Source organism: Petromyzon marinus, chromosome 75 (assembly GCF_048934315.1).
Source record: "Petromyzon marinus isolate PM22_M1 ecotype Great Lakes invasive population chromosome 75, UKy_Petmar_22M1.pri1.0, whole genome shotgun sequence".
Lineage (NCBI taxonomy): Eukaryota > Metazoa > Chordata > Hyperoartia > Petromyzontiformes > Petromyzontidae > Petromyzon > Petromyzon marinus.
The window spans coordinates 2,314,997-2,336,281 of record NC_133741.1 but is presented as its reverse complement, the minus strand read 5'-3'; the positions used below and the strand labels follow the sequence as shown (position 1 = coordinate 2,336,281).

General features: G+C 46.7%; 1 protein-coding gene across 1 annotated transcript; it reads right to left on the bottom strand.

Annotated features, from left to right (window-relative positions):
• Positions 1 to 1,562: 1,562 nt before the first annotated feature.
• Positions 1,563 to 6,696, bottom strand: LOC116957498 (uncharacterized). Its single transcript, XM_032979680.2, has 2 exons — positions 6,567 to 6,696; positions 1,563 to 5,177 (listed from the first exon to the last, which is right to left on the bottom strand). Exon 2 carries the CDS (start codon positions 5,165 to 5,167, stop codon positions 2,891 to 2,893), a length of 2,277 nt encoding a protein of 758 aa, XP_032835571.2. The 5' UTR covers positions 5,168 to 5,177; positions 6,567 to 6,696; the 3' UTR covers positions 1,563 to 2,890.
• Positions 6,697 to 21,285: the final 14,589 nt, after the last annotated feature.

The following is a 21,285-nucleotide window of genomic DNA, read 5'->3' as shown; positions in this document are numbered from 1 at the left end:
GTACATTGATTATATTGATGTAGTTTATATTTAGTTTTTTTCACATCGGTTTATTGTATGGTAGTAGGGTATTTGCAGTTCTTTAGAAACTCCTTTTATGTTTTCCACATAATGCACTAGCTTGATACGCGGTGGTTTGGGCTGCTGCAGTTCTTTATTATTAAAATTACTGCTAATCCTACATAATACACGAGAATAATATAACTTGAGACTCCCCACCGCCTACACATGCCACAAGGAATGACTAACCCCATATCTGCATTTGTCATCAATATGCTAAATCCCTCTTGATATGTAAACACCTCTGTCAAGGCGCTCTCCTCCTCCCACCCAGCTTAAAATACGCTGCCAAGCCTAGCAGTGTTCATTAGGACGCTGTCTTTCCGACAGCTCTGATCTTCACCCGAGGACGGCTGCTTGCGTTGTGGCCAAAACGTCGTGAGAATTTTGTTTTATTTTTATTCTTTTATTTCCCTTCTACGTGACTTTACTGAAAGAACCAAGAATATGAATCCCTGCAGTCACGAAAGTTTTAAATCGAAAATTCTTCATTGATTGTTAAATCCCAATAAAGTGGATTGTTTTGAATTAGCCATTTGAGTGGATTGTAAACCTGTTCACAATGTATAGGGAATACACGTGTGATGTTGAGATTTTCAAGATGTTCTGATGACAACTATTCCAGTATTAGCCATTTCTTGTGGAAGTGTGTCACCAACTTCAAAGATGTCTACAGCAAAGAGCACTGCCTGTCCACGGAAGCCATATTGACTGAATACTCCAGTGAATTTGATGATGTTCACAAAAGGTATAACTCTTGATAAGAGACGTTATTCTGGCTGTGGTAAGACTCGAATAACATCTGCAATTTCACCAGGATCCGAATAATTCCAGTGAGCTTTTGGCGGTGCGGCTCTATTGTTACTGCTGATGTGTGGCTTGCAACAGGAACACATTTGCAATGTTTGCTTTGATGACAATTCGGTTGGAAGATAGTGCAATGCATTTTGATTACCTCATACTATGTCAATATTATTAGGATAGCAGCGTTTTGTGCAGACTTCACAGATTTAATTGCAGAATGTATTTAAAAGGCAATACTCAACCGATCTGTCCACAATAAACAGCTTAATGAAATAGAGAAAACACCAATATAAATGTTAAAAGTTCGCTTTAAATGGGGTTCGAGCCAAAATGACGTCACGGACCCTCTCAATGCATTTTCCCATTGGATACACTACATAAAAATAAACTTTTGTAAAGACACCAAAGCGTTGAATGTTACTGTTGACCTTAAATAAGGAAAAATACAATACTACCAAAAAAACCTCTCGACTTCTAAGTTGGTTTTCATATTTTTTTTCACAAAACCTGCTCGCAAAGCACTCATCGAATAAGGCTTGCATACAAAATATCACTTACTTTAAACGGTGCAAGTAATTGATTGATGCCGACTTTGCATCAGGCATGCATTGTCTGGATCCGAGTATGTGTGCTAAAGTTGGGATCGATTGGACAACGGGAAGTGGACGAAATGTCGGTGACAAGATTTGACCACGGCATACAGAGGAATGAAGTTTAATAACTCGATTGGACAAGGTGAACAGGGTGACATTTTGATTACAAGATTTGACAACATTCAAACAGGAATGAAGTTTAATAAAAATGTTTTTCACAATTTCGTTTAACTCACCGTCAAGAAGTACGTCAATGATGCGGCGCCTGCTGCCATATCATCGCTTGCTGCTTTTATTGAGTATTTTAGAAATGAATCTGCCTGAGACACGTGGTGCTTGCTTTTTTGGCGAGATGATTCGAGAGTGTAGGGACCGCGGCGTTTTTGACCTACACAAATATATAATAAGGCGTCCATACAAAATGTTAATTGCTTTAAAGGAGCCAATTAATTTATTGACTGATGGTGCTTTTGATACAGGCATGCATTGTCACCAGAACTGAGTATGTGTGCAAAATTAGGGATTGATTGGACAACGGGAAGTGGACGAAATGTAGATTACAAGATTTGACCACGACACAGCTTTCAAGTTAAGTAAAACCGTTGAAAAAAAAGGATAATCATCACTGGTGATGGCCGTGTAGGTACCCTCTGACTTTCTACGATTTTTTAATTTAATCGAATATTTACCTCAACACTACCCAAAATTTAACTAATAGAACATATACTGTACCACATCATCCTGTAGTTTTTTTACAGTTTAAGTTTATTTCATGAGTAATTTACTCTACGTACATTATTAAACACAATTACACTTCAATTGTTTATGGTCTCAGCCAACAGCAATTGGAGAAGTCTAGGCCTAGTGTAATGCACGGTAAACGAACATTTCTGATAGAAATAAGAATAAAAATGTAGTGGTATAAACAATTGGATACAGTATATTTTACATTAGTTTAATTATGGATAAGGTCGATATTCTATTAAATGAAAGAACCATAAGAGGTGCAGAGCGTATATAAAGCGATACGATACAGGTGCGTTAGAAAACGGATGACATCGCGATACAGTACTGAGAGAAAACAAACTAGTAATCGGGTAGGGAAGGCAAAACTCTTTCTGGCTATGGGATTTTATCTCTATTATGGGAGAAAACTGTTCAGTTTCTGACATACGGAAATTTGGGTTGTGGATCTCTGTAACCTAACCCTTCGGTAACCCAACCCTTCTGTAACTAGGGGACTGCCTGTATTTCACTTTGACACTCAATGACTTCATATGTACATAAAGCTCATCTCTGATTGGATGACACCGACACCCGTATGCATTTTTTAAATGACAGTAGCCTGTGAATAAGGCGAATGCTTTTGAAAATCGTCTCAAACCCCTGGTTACACATCTTCCAAGGTGCTATTTCACACGTGCTGGCCCCTCCTACTCAGCTTTGTCCAAAAACTCCACCCACACCTCCACATCCACAAACTGCTGGGGATTGCCTCGCTCTCCCTCATTATCAGAATGCTCCTCCTGCTTCACGCTGCATCCATCCACTTGTAGATTGGGTAATGGAGTCGAATCTTGCTCTTCACATTTCACCGTCACTTCTTCACATTTCACCGTCACTCCTGGCTGTGTTTCCAAGTTGGAATTTTCTTCTGATTCTCGTTTCATGAGAGACGGGCTCATTGCAGCATGTTGACTTTCACAAGTCGATTTCACTTTCTCCTTGTGGATCTTCTCATGCCTCTTTAGCTTTCCTGATAATATAAACTCCTTTCCACACACAGTGCACTTGAAGGGCTTCTCACCTGTGTGTGTTCTATTATGTTTCTTAAGATATGCTGACTCTGCAAATGCCTTACCACATACACTGCACTTGAAGGGCTTCTCGCCTGTGTGAGTTCTCTGATGAATTGTAAGAGATTTTGAATGAGCAAATGGCTTGCCACACACAGTGCACTTGAAGGGCTTCTCACCAGTGTGTGTTCTCTGATGAATATTAAGAGTTTCTGAACGCGCAAATGGTTTGCCACACACAGTACATTTGAAGGGCTTCTCGCCTGTGTGTGTTCTATTATGTTTCTTAAGATGTGCTGACACTACAAATGCCTTACCACATACACTGCAATTGAAGGGCTTCTCGCCTGTGTGAGTTCTCCGATGAATTTTAAGAGTTTGTGAACGAGCAAATGGCTTGCCACACACAGTGCACTTGAAGGGCTTCTCAACTGTGTGTGTTCTATTATGTTTCTGAAGATTTTCCGACTCTGCAAAAGCCTTACCACATACACTGCACTTGAAAGGCTTCTCGCCTGTGTGTGTACTTTTATGAATATCAAGAGTTTCTGAATGAGCAGATGCCTTCCCATACACAGTGCACTTGAAGGCCTTCTCGCCCGTGTGTGTTCTATTATGTTTCTTAAGATATGCTGACTCTGCAAATGCCTTACCACATACACTGCACTTGAAGGGCTTCTCGCCTGTGTGCGTTCTCTGATGAATTTTAAGAGTTTTTGAATGAAGAAATGACTTCCCACACACAGTGCACTTGAAGCACTTCTCACCGGTGTGTGTTCTCTCATGAATGTGAAGAGTTTCTGAACGAGCAAATATCTTGCCACACACAGTGCAATTGAAGGGCTTCTCGCCCGTGTGTGTTCGATTATGTTTCTTAAGATGTGCTAACTCTGTAAATGCCTTACCACATACACTGCACTTGAAAGGCTTCTCGCCTGTGTGTGTTCTCTGATGAATTTTAAGAGTTGTTGATTGAGCAAATGACTTTCCACACACATTGCACTTGAAGGGCTTCTCACCGGTGTGTGTTCTCTGATGAATATGAAGAGTTAATGGTTGAGCAAATGCCTTACCACACACAGTGCACTTGAAGGGCTTCTCACCGGTGTGTGTTCGCTGATGAACAAGAAGAACGTCTGAATGAGCAAATGCTTTCTCACACACAGTGCACTTGAAGGGCTTCTCACCGGTGTGTGTTCTCTGATGAATATGAAGCGTTTCTGAACGAGCAAATGCCTTGCCACACACAGTGCACTTGAAGGGCTTCTCGCCCGTGTGTGTTCTATTATGTTTCTTAAGATATGTTGACTCTGCAAATGCCTTACCACATACACTGCACTTGAAGGGCTTCTCGCCAGTGTGTTTTCTCTGATGTCTCTTCAAGTTACCCATCTGATCTGTGCTGCATGGACACTGGATGCATTGGTGCTTTTTACTTCCAGCCTTTGCCGAGCCTCTCTTCTCCATGTGATTGATTCGGTCTCCCTCAGAATCAGAATGTTCCTCCTGCTTCACGCTGCCTCCATCCACTTGTAGATTGGCTTCTGGAGTCGAATCTTGATCTTCACATTTCACCTTCACTTCTTCACATTGCACTTCTTCACATTTCACTGTCACTCCTGGCCGTGTTGCCAAGTTGGAATTTTCTTCTGATCTCCGTTTCATGAGAGATGGGGTCATTGCAGCATGTTGACTTTCACAAGTCGATTTCACTTTCTGCTTGTGGATCTTCTCATGCCTCTTTAGGTTTCCTGATAATATAAACTCTTTCCCACAGACAGTGCACTTGAAAGCATTCTCACCTGAATGTTTTTTCTGATGTCTCTTCAAGTTACCCATCTGATCTGTGCTGTATGGACACTGGATGCATTGGTGCCTTTTACGTCCAGCTTTTGCTGAGCCTCTCTTCTCCATGTGATTGATTCTGCAGACACATACATATTACACACAACATACAGGCAGACCTCGCTTAGTGCTAACCTTCAGAGTGCAGATTTGTTACAGCGCTCTTTGTCTTGGATATTTTTGTTCTTAATTTTTGTAAGTTTACAAAGTGCTCAAGAGTGAGAACACGCAGCAGCGCGAGCCAAGCAAACGTTCCCAGCCCCATTGTTCGCTCGGCCAATGAGAGAGACGCATGCTCCAAGCCAACCAGACCCCAACCCCCGCGATTTAATGATCACGGTTCGTGGTCATTGATTATATTTTTTAAGAAACATTGACTCGTTTAGCCAGTTGAGAACTCACACGACCAGGATAGAGTCTCAGGCTCCATCTAAAAAAACCTCGCCACACAAATTTAGATTGAGGGCTGCACTAAGATCAGGAATCAGGGAGGTCCTGAAGCCTTTCTGTTAGAATGACCCGGACTGGAACCGCAGCAGCTCCTTCAACCTCGTCTCCCTACACTGACTTGAGTGTTTTTACCATTTGATGTTTTTTGCTGCTTTTATGATTTTATGTAAAGTGTCTTTGAATATTCAGAAAAGCGCTCACAAATAAAATGTCTTATTATTAGGATGAGTAAGTAGAATGCACTCGTAAGTATAGTACATAATACTGATGTTAGAAATCATTATTTTTTATTAAATAATGTTTAGCGCCTGTATTCTTATTCGCGCTATTACAGATACTCCAATGAAGCCCTCATATATTATTCATATCTGAACTGGTCCTAGGCCTCCCCTAGGTCAACTCGGCCTCAAATGAGTACCTGGTGCGGTGTGTAAACATCGCCACTCGGGAGGCAAAGGCAGTCCGGGGGTGGTGCTGGTCACCCACCCCTTCGTGTGCCGTGCCGGCCTTCATAGATGCTCGCTAACAATGGGTGAGTGTTTAAGTGTATGAGTGGGTGAGCGTGTTGGTGGGCGAGTGTAATTGTGTAATGCTTTGACGTCTCATTCCGACTAAAATTAAACGTCTGGACTGGTATCGTCCGAATATTCCAGTGTTGACAAGCGGCCTACAGATTACTCAATCGGGAATACGCGCAGAAGCATCGCCCCCCTCCCCCCCGAATGAAAAGCAAAAACTCGATGATCCTGAACTAGAGTATGGAGACTCTGAGAGGTGAAGTAGTCAGCCAGATGAAGACAAATTAAACTTAAGAGAATCAAAGCAAAGTCAGTCAGGCAAGGGCAGGAGGCAAGGCCTGCATGGCTCGGCCCCACGTAGTAACGTTCCAACCTGGACATCGATTCCATACTTGCCGCAACTCAATTGCTATCGCTACGAGAGAGAGAGGGAGGGAAGAGGCAAGGCTGTACCTGGGTGAACAACAACAACAACCAACATCACGATGTCAACTTCTCACCTCCGATCCGAGGGAGTTGAGCGCACAGAAGCAGCTCCTGGGATCTCGTGACGTCACACAGAAGCGCGCGGCAGGAGAGATGACATGACGTCACTAGCACCCACCGCCTCCCCGCAATTTAAGGGGGATGTGTGTGAATAAATTATGTTAACGTTTGGTGCCCATATATGGAGTGATTAGGCGTGGCCTCTGAACCAGTTTTCAGTTTCAAGTTTCATTTTTTTGGTATAGCCCTGTGAGCCATTCGGCTCTTGAATCGGGTGCAACCGCAACAGACAAAAAAAACATGAACAAGAAGACATCTTAAAGTGACTATGCGCAAACAGAAAAATCCAGGAAAAAACAGCAAAATCTTAGAGAAAAAGCACTGCACACCAACGCTGTGTGCAAAAATACCAGTGGGATGCACAACAACCACAAGACAACTTTTTAACTCTGTACTAAAACAAACAAAAAACTTTTCGAAATCACCAAAATAAAGCCATAAAAGCAATGTAACAGTGATCATAGGAACTGTGACCGAAATTTAACAATAAACGACATAAACAACATATAACACCAAACGCTGTAGCCACAGCTGTCTGCATGAGTCACTCCAAAACAGCAGAAGCATCAGTAAGTAGGAGTATCACCATCTTTCAATGCACCTTTAAAGATCAGCACACTAAATCAAAACACAAGATCATACTTTGCAGCAGTCATCCGGAGCGACACATTTTATTTTAGGCCACTGAATAGCAGTGGTAGCTAGGGATGTACAACTCCTCTAGAGCAGTTTTGAGTGCAGATCTCATAGGTAGTGATTCAAGTTGCAGTTTATTGCAATAGCATTCCAGACCCTGGGGGCATCAACAGCAAAGGCCCTTCCTCCATTATTTGTACGACAAGAAGGAATGTGAAGCTGGTAAATGAGCGAGACCTTAGTTCACATATTTTCTTCGAAACAAAGAGGAGATTCAGCAGGTAGTCTGCGGATTTTTTTGTAAGTACATCGTGGATAAATAAGATCTGATGCACAAGCCGTCGAACATTAAGAGATGTTAAGTTTGACCAAATGTAGAGATCATAATGTAGAGTCAAGCTTCTTCAGTACAGTACTGGGGGCTGATTTATATACGATGCCACAGTAATCAAGTAGAGGCAGTATGGTAGCTTTTATCAATTCCAAACGGAACATAGGAGGGAAGCAGTGCTTGTGTCGATACAGAAAACCAATTTTTATTTTTGTGTTTTTACTAATATAATCAATGTGATCTTCAAAATTCAGTTTTTAATCAACAATGACCCCAAGATACTTATAGATCTTGACTTACTCTATTTGATAATTATTTAAGGAATGTAATTGGGGAAAAATAACTTCCTGCTTTCGTCCTGGTGAGAAGCATAGCACCTTGGTTTTGGAGGTATTCAGGACTAGTTTAAGAGCAACTAGCTAATTCTACTGCTGTATCTTCACCGAACTCTAGACGGATTCTGTTTAAGGCTAGCCTATCACTAATCTCAGAGAGGATAAGAGTACTTCGATTTGAACTCGATAGGTTAGACAGGACTCTCCAACAATCTCATTTAATGTTAACACAAAAAATGTCGCCTTCTGATTGGAACCACATTGACAACATGACGGCTGCCTCTGCTGATTCACTGTCAGTCAAATGCAAAGCTAACCTGATCGCTAAATTCAATCGCCTACCAAAGAAGAGCCCAGGACCACATATTACAAAACTAGACGTTAACAAAATCGTTATTAATCAGAGTAACATCCCGATTTCGGACAATCTGAAAACAGTACTGGCTAAAGGACAAAATTTAGCTGTCACCCCTAAACATATACAGTAGAGGATATCATCTCTCAGGTTGATGTAGCCCTCAAAGGTATAGGACACATCCAAGCAGACGTTGCGAGAGCTGAGATAGCCACTATTCTTAAAAATGCTAAGAAACCCACTAGCAACATCAGCAAAAACGAGCAATCTGAACTCGCGAATTTTAAAAAGAGAGATGATATAGTCATCCTCTCGGCCGACAAAGGCAATGCCACTGTCATTATGGATTAAAACTCATACAACAACAAAATCCAGGAACTACTCAATGATGGGAGTTACTCAAAAATTAAAAATGATCCTACTAACAGCCTAACGATAAAAACCAACAAGATCATCACTAGTTCGATGTCTCTAATCGAACCAACCAAACGTCCCTCCCTAAAACTCTCCGCTGCAAGACCTCCCAGATTCTATGGTCTTCCCAAGATCATAAAGAAGGTACCCCACTACGACCCATCTTGTCCACGATCAACTCCCCTACCTACAAGCTAGCCCGCTTTCTGTCAGATACTCTGCTTCCCTTCACTGGCAAGACCATCTAAGCAGTACTTAACTCAACCCAATTGGTTTCTATGGTCAAAGACATTGTACTATCTCCTGACGATATCAACGTCAGCTTTGATGTGGTCTCTCTGTTCACCAAGGTCCCAGTACCTGATACCATAACAATAATTGAAGATTTGGTCCAACATGGACTGAACCCAGAGGTACCTGCGCTGGCTAGGCACTGCCTCACCAACACCTACTTTACTTGGGATGGCACCTTCTACAAATAAAATTAGGGTACCCCTATGGGCTCCCCCTTGTCACCAGTGATAGCCAATGCTTTCATGGAGAAATTTGAATCAGATGCCATCCAAACATCCACCCTTCGCCCTTCCCTATGGAAGAGATATGTGGATGACACTTTCGTCATTTGGCCACATGGCCTCCCAGTATTGAACCATTTCCTAGACCACATTAATTCCAGACACCTATCCATCAAATTCACCATGGAAGTGGAGAAAGATTGCAAGCTGCCATTCTTGGATGTTCTGTTTGAGAGGAGGACTGATGGATCTTTGGGACATTTTGTTTACAGGAAGTCCACCCACACAGACTCCTACTTAAAGCCTGAGTCCCACCACCACCCAACTCAAAAGAACTCTCTCATCAAAACGTTATACCATAGGGCCCATTGCATTTCGGACCAACACCATCTGGCCAGTGAATTAAAACATGTACATCTGGCCCTCAAGATGAACGGATACTCTGACCGTACCATCCGCCAAGCTGTTTCTCCCACCATACAGAAACAACCACTTGAGACTCTGATCAAAATCATCACGTTACCATACATAGCAGGCGTTACTAAAAAGATTTCCAAAATTCTTAACAAACACAAGATCCAGGTCCGGTTCAATTCAGTACACAACATCCGTGATTTGATGCCATCAGTGAAGGATGTCATCCCTGACTTACAGTACCCCGGTGTTTACAAATTGAGTTGTACCTGCTGTGACTGCTATATCGGGGAGACGAAACGACATATTTCTCACCGAATCCGCGAGCACAAATCAGATTTGAAACACGGCAGAATGAATTCTTCGGCCGTGGCTGATAATTGCTTCAACACAGCAGATTCTCATGACATTATCTTCTCTGATACCAAAGTTATCTGCAAACCTCCCGATTATTAACCAAAGATTTGTCCATGAAGCGATCCAGATATACAACTTCAACCAAGAGGATGGTTTCAAATTGAGCAACCACTGGAAAGATGTTATAAATCAAGTCAAACGTTAGCTGTCTTTTTATTGTACAGCCATTTCCACTTCTCAGTGGCTGTATGTCAAACTTTAGCTACCTTACAATTGGTCAGCCTTTCATATTCTTGGTTCTTTCGGTAAAGTCACATTGAAGGGAAACAATAAAATAATAAAATATATTGTATTTTGTTATTTTATTGTTTCCCTTCAACGTGACTTTACCGAAAGAACCAAGAATATGAATCACTGCAGTCACGAAAGCTTTAAATCAAAATGTACAGCCTTTTTCGTAGTCTTCATTTTAGTTTCCAAAAGGTTGGTGATTTTAGTTTCCAAAAGGTTGGTCTGTACTTGATGCCTTGCATCGCCTCCCCCCGAACCCCCCGGCAGCATAACAAAAGGGTTGTTTACCCGCTTGTGTGCAGTGCACCACCCCTCCCCCCGAACCCCCTGCAGTTTAACAAAAGGCGGCTTAATTCAGTCCTCCCACCCGCCCACGTTCCTTTCTGGCTCCCCCCCCCCTCCCGACCTATATAGGATCCAAGTCGTCTCGGAATTGTGCACTTGACACAGATATTCTGCTGTGACTGCTCCACCTGAAGACGGAAGCTTGTGTTGCCTCCGAAACGTCGTGATTTAATAGTTTTATTTTATTTTACCTACGTGACTTTACCGAATAAAACCAAAGAGTACAACTAGCTAATGTTGTAGTTTGCTGAAATCACCCTGGAGCTTAGCAATCACGTCATCCGGAGAGCGGCCAGCAGTAATCAGTATCATCTCAGCTGCAAAAATATTTACCCTGGAATGATCCAGGTCAGTACCCAAGTAATTGACATAAAGAGGGAACAAGAGGGGGCCGAGGATGGAACCCTGTGGAACCCCTTTTGTTATCTTAACACTGTTTGACCTCCAGCAATCTGTGAATACAGTTTGGGTGCGAGAAGAGAGGTAATTTTTTTACCATTCTACTACGTGTTTGGAGAAACGGAGGCAACTAAGCAGGGTGTTGTGGTCGACTATGTGATGCCACGACAGCGAAGCCACTCTGCCGAGGCCGGGGCCGTCGCTGTGCTGCTGCAGCAGAAAAGCCACCCGGCTCCCATCACAGCACTTCCCCCACCACCCCCCACATAAACACACACATGCACTCACGTAGGCCCTCGTGAGGGGGTCGCCTGCCCCTGAGTTTTTACCCGAGAGACCCCCTCGTGGAGGTGCTCCACGGTTTCTCAGGGCCAGGGAATTGGCAGCACCCCTCCCAGGCCGAATGACGCTGCGGCGCCGTGGATTAACTTAAAATTGTATGGCCACGGCAAACTCACTGAGAACCGCATTGAAGAAATTCCCAAGGCACACGCGGACCAGCAGGCAGGTGGGGAGCGGGGCGGCGCAGGCTGATGGCTATGATGCGGCGCAGGTTGATGCCTATGATGCGGCGCAGGCTGATGCCTATGATGCGGCGCAGGTTGATGCCTATGATGTGGTCGTGCACTCGGTTAATCAATGGGGGGGGGGGGGGCGGCGGGGCGTCAGACGGGAGGCTGCCGATTGGGTAAGGGGCCAACGGATCGGCGGTGCTTGGGCTGAAAGTTGGAGCATAAAAAGGAGTGGGATTGGGAAGCAAAGTCTCTTTGCGCTGGGGATCAACTGGAGTGAGGGATCGAGGAGTCGTCATCTTCCTGCTGCTTGAACGTCCTTGAGACGGGTCGTAGGGCAGCCGGGTTCAGTTTCCCAGCCAAAGTCACGTGCAGCCTCGCCTTTCCACGGCTTCCTACACTTCTAAATCGGAGCATGAGTACAGAGTGGAGAGGTGAGTCCGAGGAGAAAATTCCGTAGAGGGGTGAATAGGGAGAGACTAGGCAAATTGAGCCCTAAATAGCCAGGAGATAGGACAGACCTGCCCTGCTGGCCCGCACGAACACGAGTAGATTCATTCTAACGAAACCGAGAATAAAACCACCAGTAGACATTAAACCGTGTCGTGTTTCGATTTAAAGCTTTCGTGACTGCAATGATTCATCTTCTTTGGTTCTTTCGGTAAAGTCACGTAGAATGAGAATAAAATAATAAATTGATAAAATAAAATAACATAACACAATAATATTCTCACGACGTTTCATCAGAAGGCCGCTTGTGTTGTGGCCGAAACGTCGTGAGAATATTATTGTGTTATGTTATTTTATTTTATCAATTTATTATTTTATTCTCATTCTACGTGACTTTACCGAAAGAACCAACGAAGATGAACCGTGTCGTGTTGTTTCTGTGAGTATGGGGAGGGAGGGGAGTGCACGTTAACTTGTGAGCCTGTGCGTTGTGTGGTGTCTTGTGTTTACGCACGAGTGTATATTTTGCCCGCGCATGCGCGTTCGCCGTGCACGTTAACTTGTGAGCCCGTGCGTTGTGGTGTCCTGTGTGTTCTGTACGCGTGGGCGCTCTCGCCGTTGCGCAGCTCGTGGTTGGCGTGTACGAGAAGGGCACCGCGGCGTATTTGCGAGGTGGTTAGCGCAGCTATTTAAATCATGCCCCGAGGAGTACCAGCGAGGGGGGAGGAAGATGAGAGAGGGGGGGCACAGGAGAACGGGGAGTCGAGGGGCAGCAGCCCTAACAACTGTATCAAAGGCTTTGGAGATGTCAAGAAAAAGACTGGTGCAGTACTGCTTATTACACAATAATATTCTCACGACGTTTCATCAGAAGGCCGCTTGTGTTGTGGCCGAAACGTCGTGAGAATATTATTGTGTTATGTTATTTTATTTTATCAATTTATTATTTTATTCTCATTCTACGTGACTTTACCGAAAGAACCAACGAAGATGAACCGTGTCGTGTTGTTTCTGTGAGTATGGGGAGGGAGGGGAGTGCACGTTAACTTGTGAGCCTGTGCGTTGTGTGGTGTCTTGTGTTTACGCACGAGTGTATATTTTGCCCGCGCATGCGCGTTCGCCGTGCACGTTAACTTGTGAGCCCGTGCGTTGTGGTGTCCTGTGTGTTCTGTACGCGTGGGCGCTCTCGCCGTTGCGCAGCTCGTGGTTGGCGTGTACGAGAAGGGCACCGCGGCGTATTTGCGAGGTGGTTAGCGCAGCTATTTAAATCATGCCCCGAGGAGTACCAGCGAGGGGGGAGGAAGATGAGAGAGGGGGGGCACAGGAGAACGGGGAGTCGAGGGGCAGCAGCCCTAACAACTGTATCAAAGGCTTTGGAGATGTCAAGAAAAAGACTGGTGCAGTACTGCTTATTATCAAGGCTACTGTAAATGTAATTCAGAGAGTCTAATGCAGCAGTTGTGGTGCTGTATTTTTTTCGGAACCCAGATTGTTTTCGATGTAATAGATTGTTGTCAGACAGGAAACTGCTAGTTTGGTAGTTCAATAATTTTTCAACACTTTTCATCAACGGGGACAAAATTGAGATAGGTCAGTAGTTATTTGGAACATCTTTAGGGCCCCCTTTGTGAAGTGGACGAACATAGGAATTTCAATTTAAAGCTTTCGTGACTGCAAGGATTCATCTTCTTTGGTTCTTTCGGTAAAGTCACGTAGACTCTACGTGACTTTGGTTCTTTCGGTAAAGTCACGTAGACTCTATGTGACTTTACCGAAAGAACCAAAGAAGATGAACATAGGAATGTTTCTATTGTAGAGGTACTGATGCTTCTTTGATGGACAAGTTGAAAATATGGGCTATAGGTTTGTATATTAGGTGACCAACAGTTAGCAGAGCAAGGACGGGAATACTATCTGCTCCGGTAGAGGAGGACCCTTTGAGGTAGGACAGTTGTTTCCTCTAGAGCATTGTAGGAATTTGCATGCACAGGGGTGACTCCCAATACATTATCAAAAAGGTCACCAGCATCAGAAAAATGAAGGTTAAAATTGTTAACTATTTTTTGGGGGTCTGAAAAATATTCCCCATTTCGGTTAAGCTCAATGGGCAGATTATCTGTTTTTGAATGCCTTTTCGATACATTTGATTGTTTTCCAGAAGATCATGGCATTTCCATGTGATTCTAGGAGAGTGGAGGAAAAGTAAGCATTTTTTGCATACCGTACTAGTTTGAAATCTAATCAACGGAGCATGTTTGTTAAGAATTTGGAGAAACGTGTCCCTGCAGGTCTCCCAAGCCATAGTCAGGTTGGGGATATCACAGACCTTGTCAATATCCGAGTGAATGCTGAAGTGTCTCATGGAGTGCTTCTCAATCAATTTAGGGGGGGCTTTGGGTCTGGCTGATGATCTCACCCCAAATATGAAGGAGTGATCACTAAGGTTATTACCCAGAACACCAGTCAGTGCGAAATTGTGATCGGGCATTTGTCAATAGGACGTCAAGCAGAGATGACTGTCCCGGATTTTTTAAGGTTGGGTCTTGTCGGGACATTTATTAATTGAAATAGGTTAAATTCATCTGCAAAATTTGTGGCCACGGCCGGCGGGTTTAGCCAATTCCAATTCAGATCACCCATTAAAATGATTTCACCTTTAGGGAGGCCCCCAAGAAGCTCCCTCAGTGCATTTCCAGCTTCAACATCCTTACCACTAGGTAGTCTATAGCAGCACACTACCAATATCTGTTGATTTTTTAGAGAGAGTGTTCTGAGAGCCAGACCTTCAAAGCAATATTTATTTCACAAGGAATGAGCTGGTGAACATGCAATAGTACTACGGACATCTCTGGCAATTCCACCTCCTTTGGACCTTCGGTCAAGTCGAAAAAGGTTGTAGTTGTCAATCGTAATCTGCAAGTCATTGACGGCCGGAGTGAGAAATGTTCGGGTCCAGATTTGCCACTTCTAGTTTTAGTTGACTTAATTTAATCAAAAGCCCTCTGATGTTGACGTGTAGAACACCAACACCTTTTCTGCCAGAAAAATCTACAGAATTAAATTAGCTCTTTACATTTGGGCCAGGGTGAAGCTCAATACCTCCCAGAAATATATGAAAAGTAGAATTAATATTTTCCACAAGCATTTTCTGTTAAAGGATGAAGAGCGACGAACCTTGGACGAATAGCAGCTGCTTACATATGGCGACACTTTTAAGAGCAGAATGAAGTTAGGAAGGAGTGCTGGTGAAGTAATAGGAGAGAGATAGGGTTTAAAAAGATACAATGATGGAGTGTAGAAGTGGCTATAAGCTGTTTCACTAGCAGGTGTAGTGGCAAATGGAGCATCAAGTATGGACGAGAAATAACGAGGGCTGCCAGTAGTGGAGTTGTGTTTGACACTAGATATGGCCGGGAGGGACAGCAGTAGGATACACAGCAGAACTGCCATCTTTAAAATAACAAAGATCCACAACAGTTAAACACACAAGTGAAAACGTACAGGTAGGCCGAGCGCGAATAATGTCTTGCCGCACTCGTCGCACATGTACGGCTTCTCGCCCGTGTCCTTGAGTTTGTGGTGATGGTTAGCTCCAGGTCACGAAGTTGACTAGTCGCTCAAGTTTTTGCTGTTTGTAAGCACACCTTTGTGCGTTGCTATTTCTCTCCGCTAGCGTGCATGTGACCTAACACTTCACTCTTTTTTTTTCTCAAGGAGCATATTCGCGAACAGGGCAATAACCTGATCAAGCAGGTGAAGGTTAAAAATCTCAAGGAGCGGGTCAAGACGGTCGAGGGCTTCCTGCAGAAGCTTCGGCTCCTTGCTAACGAAGAGCGTTTCTGAGCAAACCAGGCAGCAGCAACTAAGGCAGACCCAAGGAGCAGCAGCTCAGGCAGGCCCATGGAGCAGCAGCTCAGGCAGCTGCAGGGAGCAGCAGCTAGGACAAACCCGGGGAGCAGCAGCTTTGGAAGACCCAGGGGGAAGCAGCACAGACAGACCCGTGGAGCAGTAGCTATGCTAGACCCAGGGAGCAGCAGCTCGGGGAGATGCAGGGAGCAATAGCTCAGGCAGGCCCCGGAAGCAGCAGTTCAGGCAGACCCAGGGAGCAGCAGCTAAGCCGTATACAGTAAAACCTTGGATTGCGAGCATAATTCGTTCCGGAAACGTGTTTGTAATCCATAGCACTCATATATCAGTTGTGATCACGTGACGCTCGGCAGACAAAGCGTATACGTACACTACTGGTATTGCAAGACCTCGCTCGTTTATCACATTAATATTTAACATGTAGGCTTTCGCGACCAATATTATTCATAATAAAGGTTTTTGGGTTAGATCGCGTTTATTTATAAATGTGTCGTAACCCTCCACCACCCGACACGGCCAATCAGCAAAAAAAGTGTCACGTTGACAAAAGACAAATAATTCACTACTTTAGCCCACCGGTGTGTTGAAGAGTGAATCCACATTTACAGTTTGAGTACGACGTTTCGCTGGTCAATACATCCAGCATCATCGGGCAATTCGCCAGAATGGTAAAGCCCTCGCTTGCTCCCGGTTTTATATAGAGCAGCAGGGTGACGTCATCAACTTATCTCAGGAGTAACTGACAAATTAGCCCGTGTTTTGCAAAAGCAAAATATTACAGTAAGATTTGGTACAGTACACAAAATTAAAAAAATAGTATCTTGCACTAAAGACGCATTACCTAAATTATCAACAGAAGGTGTATATCGGATTAATTGTTTATGTGGCAGCTGCTACATTGGACAGACGGGACGTAACATCAGCGTAAGACTAAAAGAACATCAGAGAAATATTAAATTATCTCAAACACAACTGTCGGCAGTGGCAGAACATGCTTGTCAACAAGGACACTCAATTGATTTTGACAATGTTGCAGTGGTGTGTAAAATAATTATTACTGGCAAAGACTAATTAGAGAATCCATTGAAATTGAGAGGAACAAGAATAACTTTAATCGCTCTGACAGCTACAGGCTTAGTGCGGCCTGGAAGCGTATTATTAAATAATACACATTACATTTTGATTTAAAGAATTACTAATCTACAACTCATTACTAATCATAACCAACGACTGATTACTAATCGATTATATAATTACAATACCCCCCCCCTCCGCCTCTAATCAGTGCACCTGATATGAGTTAAGTGATAACATCACCCTGCTGCTCTATATAAAACCGGGAGCAAGCGAGGGCTTTACCATTCTGGCGAATTGCCCGATGCTGCTGGAGTAATTACCAGCGAAACGCGTTCCTGTTCTTCCTGACGCACTACTGCAGCGCTCGTCGGTGTCTCGTGGGTTCTCCAGCCACCCCGGGGTGTGCGAGGGCCCCAGGCCGGGTGGTCTGGGGTGGCCTTGCTGCCGGAGGGTGGGGGAGCCACAGGCGCTGCGGGAGGAGTGACCCCACTGCAGCGAGCATGTGCAGATGGCGGGGATGGAGAAGGAGTCGCGGCGCACGTCGCGGACCAAGGAAGACGTCTGGGGTGCTGCGAGCGACCGGAGGAGCGGCGCGAGCCCGTCTGGTGCGGGGGTGATGTTGGGTGAGGCGCAACGAGGGAAGAGAGTGGAGGGGGTGGATGGGCTGGAGAGTGAGGGGAGGGAGGAGCGGGGAGGAGAACGAGGGGGAGCGCCGGGAGGATGGGGTGGGAGTGCCCCCGACCAGAATGGGGAGGAAGGGGCAGGAGAGGCGCCTGCAGCCCAGGGGCCGGGGGAGAGGCAGTGGAGGGAGAAGACCGCGGGCACTGGCCCGGTGGGTGCGGGGAGGCCCGGCGGAGGAGTGGGGAGGTGGTGCAGCGGAGCTGTGGCGGGCCTGACCCCGATGCAGGCCAGGAGGCACAACTGCGTGCGAGTCGAATTCAAGGAAGATGTGGAAGAGGGGGTGACCCTGGACAGGACGACCTTCTTGAGGTCGCTGGTGCTTGGGATGCTGCGGGTGGAGGTGGAGGACCTCTATTGCTTGATTGCTCTGCCGGGGGGGAGGGCGTTTGATGTGAGCTTCAACTCCAACATTCTGCTGCAAAATTTCCTTGCCCGTTTCGAGGAGAAGGCAGGGGAGAAGCCGCTAACGTCCATGAGGACGCGGTTACTGTCGGACCTGGAGACAAAGGTTGTGACCATGTTCCTTTATAATGAAGCATTGTATGATCAGGACGTGGAGGTGTGGCTGAGGCAGCATTGTGTGGTTCTGTCGGGTTGCAAGAGGGTGCTGGATGCGGCGGGGATATGGACGGGGGCCAGACAATGGAGGGTGCGTCTGAAGACGGAGGGGGGGGGCACTGAGGCACGTCCCGAGCGCATTTAACATTGGGGGGAACAGGGGCTATGCGGTCTATGCGGGACAGCCCAAACTGTGCAGGAGGTGTGGGGGAGGGGGGCACCTGGCGGCAGCATGCGTGGCACGCGTTTGTTACAGGTGCAGGGCGCTGGACCACACGGTGGAGGAGTGTGGGGAGCCGGCCCTTTGCAACCTGTGCGGCAGCAGAGGGCATTTGTATAGGACCTGCCCAGAGTCCTATGCTAACAGGGTGCGGGCATGTCGGAGTGGACAGGTAGAGGAGGCGGCGGAGGAGGTGGCCGGACGGGAAGCGGGCCGGATGCATGGAGGGGAAGGGAAAGGGGAGGTGGAGGAACCACGACCCCCTGGGGAGGGTGAGGGGGGGGGGATCTGTGGGGGAGGGAGCACCACCACCACGGGGGGGGGGGAGGGGGGGAGGAGGGGAGGGGAGATGGAGAAGAGGACTCGGAAACCCCAGTGGGAGACTCAGTGGAGGTGATGGGCGAGGAGGAGGGCGAGGAGGGGCAGCAGGTGGAGGAAGAAGCGGATGACGCATGGGAGGAATCGGGGGGGAGAAAAAGGAAGCTGGACAGAGTTCTGAAAGAAGCTAGTCCCCAGCAAGATGCGAGCCTTTCAGGATCCTCGCCAGATTCGGGGGAATCTGGGTGGAGGTGGGCGGAAGGGGGGGGGACGTTTGAACCGGGGGAAGCCCCGGAGGTTGAAGGGGAGAAAAAAGGTCAAGGAGAAGGCAGACAAAGGCAGACGGGGGGAGCGCGCACCAGAGTCCGACACGGAATAATGTACGCCTCGGCATGGACATATCTGTAGCATCTGTTAATGTGAGAGGAATGAAGGGGAAGGGAAGGAGAGGGGCAATCATGCAGTAGCTGCAGATCACCAGATGTGACGTAATTTTCCTCCAAGAATGTCACCTACCCTATACCCTAGGGTCTGAGGCTCTGCTGGACGAATGGAAGGGACACTAAATTTGGTCTGGCAGCAACGGGAACAGATGTACAGGCGTGGTTACCCTCCTAGGAAGAAGGGGAATGAGAGTGGAAGGGACCCAGGAAATAATACCGGGTCGGCTCCTCTGTGTAGATGCATCTTACCAGGGTGTGGAGCTACGGCTGATAAATGTGTATGCCCCGGTACGATGTATGGACAGGACGGAGGTGTGGGAGAGCCTGGCGGGCCTACTGGCCACCAGGAGGCAGGTCATTGTGGGGGGCGATTTTAACTGCCCGTTGTGTCTGGCGGATCTGTTGTCGGTAAAGGGGAGGAGGAAGTTAGATTCCTCTTCCAGGAAACTGAGGGAGTTGATGAAGGACTTTGGGATGGTGGATACGTTCAGGAGGGTGCATGGCACGCGGCCAGGATTCACGTGGGTGGATAAGAGTGGGGGCACACAGTCACGTATCGACTTTATTTTCGTCTCCGACAAGGTGAATGTGGGAAGTGCTGGGGTGGAACCTTTTCCCCTCTCAGATCACAGAATGGTGGTGGCGGGGCTTGTGATCCCAGGTGGGGTGAAGAGGGAGAAGGGTGTGTGGAAGATGAATGTGGGCTTGCTGGTGAATCAGGAGGTGGCGGAGGATTTCACGCGAGCATATACTAGCTGGAGGACGCTGCAGGTGTTCTTTCCTCACGAGGGTGCAGTGGTGGGGGCAGATAAAGGGTAGGATAAGAACGTTCTTTCAGCGTTATAGTAGGAGGAAGGGGGTGGGTAGGGAATTGAGACAGTGGAACGCTAGGTTAGAAAGGCTGTATAGACTGCTAGAGCTAGGGTTCCCGGTGGGAGAAAGGATAGAGGAGTTGAAAGGGAGGGTAGCCTCAGTCCTGGAAAAGAGGACTAGGCAATTAGTGTATAGGGCGAGGGTCAGGGCAACAGAGGATAGGGAACAGTGTACAAGATTTTTCTTTAAGGCGGGTAGGGAGGGAGACAATGAAATGAGGGAGCTGGTTAGTCCTACTAGGGGTAGACAGGTGACGACGGAAGGGATGATTAGTGTAGTGGAAGACTTTTATGGGGATTTGTATAAGAGGAAAGGGATAGATGGGGGGCGGCGGGAGGAGCTGCTGGGGGCATTGGGGAAGAGGGTTGAGAACCCGGAGGCGCTAGAGGAGAGGACTCGATGGGAAGAAGTGGAAGGGGCGGTGAAGGGGCTGAACAAGAACAGGACCCCAGGCCCGGATGGGATCCCAGCGGACTTCTATATAAAATTCTGGGAACTCCTGAAAGTGGATATTATGCAATTTTGTAGGGAAACTCTGGAGGAGGGGCGGGTTACGGACGACATGCGGGAGGGCCTGGTCACATTGATTTATAAAGGGAAGGGGGACCGTAGGGACCTGGGAAGTTGGAGGCCAATAACCCTCCTGAATGCGGACTACAAAATCTTGGCAAGGGTAGTCGCGAGGTGACTGGGGAAGGTGGTGGGTGAGGTGGTGGGGCCGGACCAGACGTGTGCGGTCCCGGGGAGGAGGATCGCGGACACTTTGGTGGTTTTGAGGAAGGCGATTGAAGGCGAGAGAGAGAGGGGGTGCCTGTTGGGGATCCTAAGTCTGGACCTGGACAAGGCCTTCGACCGCCTCTCTCATGAATTCATGCTGGCGGTGATGGAGAGGATGGGGGTGTGTGGACCCCTGGTGGAGTGGGTGGAGCGACTTTATGGGGGGCTCAGAGCCAGGCTCCTGATAAATGGGGAACGCTCCGGGATCATTCCAGTGGGTTCCAGGGTGCGGCAGGGATGCCCGATGTCCCCAGTACTATTTATCATGTGCATGGAGCCTCTGGCGCAGATGATAAGGAATGACCAGAGGATTAGGGGGGTGGTAATACCGGTGAGCAAGGAGCAAGGAAAGGTGGCCCTGTACATGGACGATGTGGCCGTGCTATGCAGGGACGTAGCATCGGTATTGAGGGCAATGGAGGGGAAGGGGAGGTTCTGCGCGGCCTCCGGATTGAAGGTTAGTGTGGGGAAAAGTGAGCTGATGGTTTATGGAGACTCGAGGCTT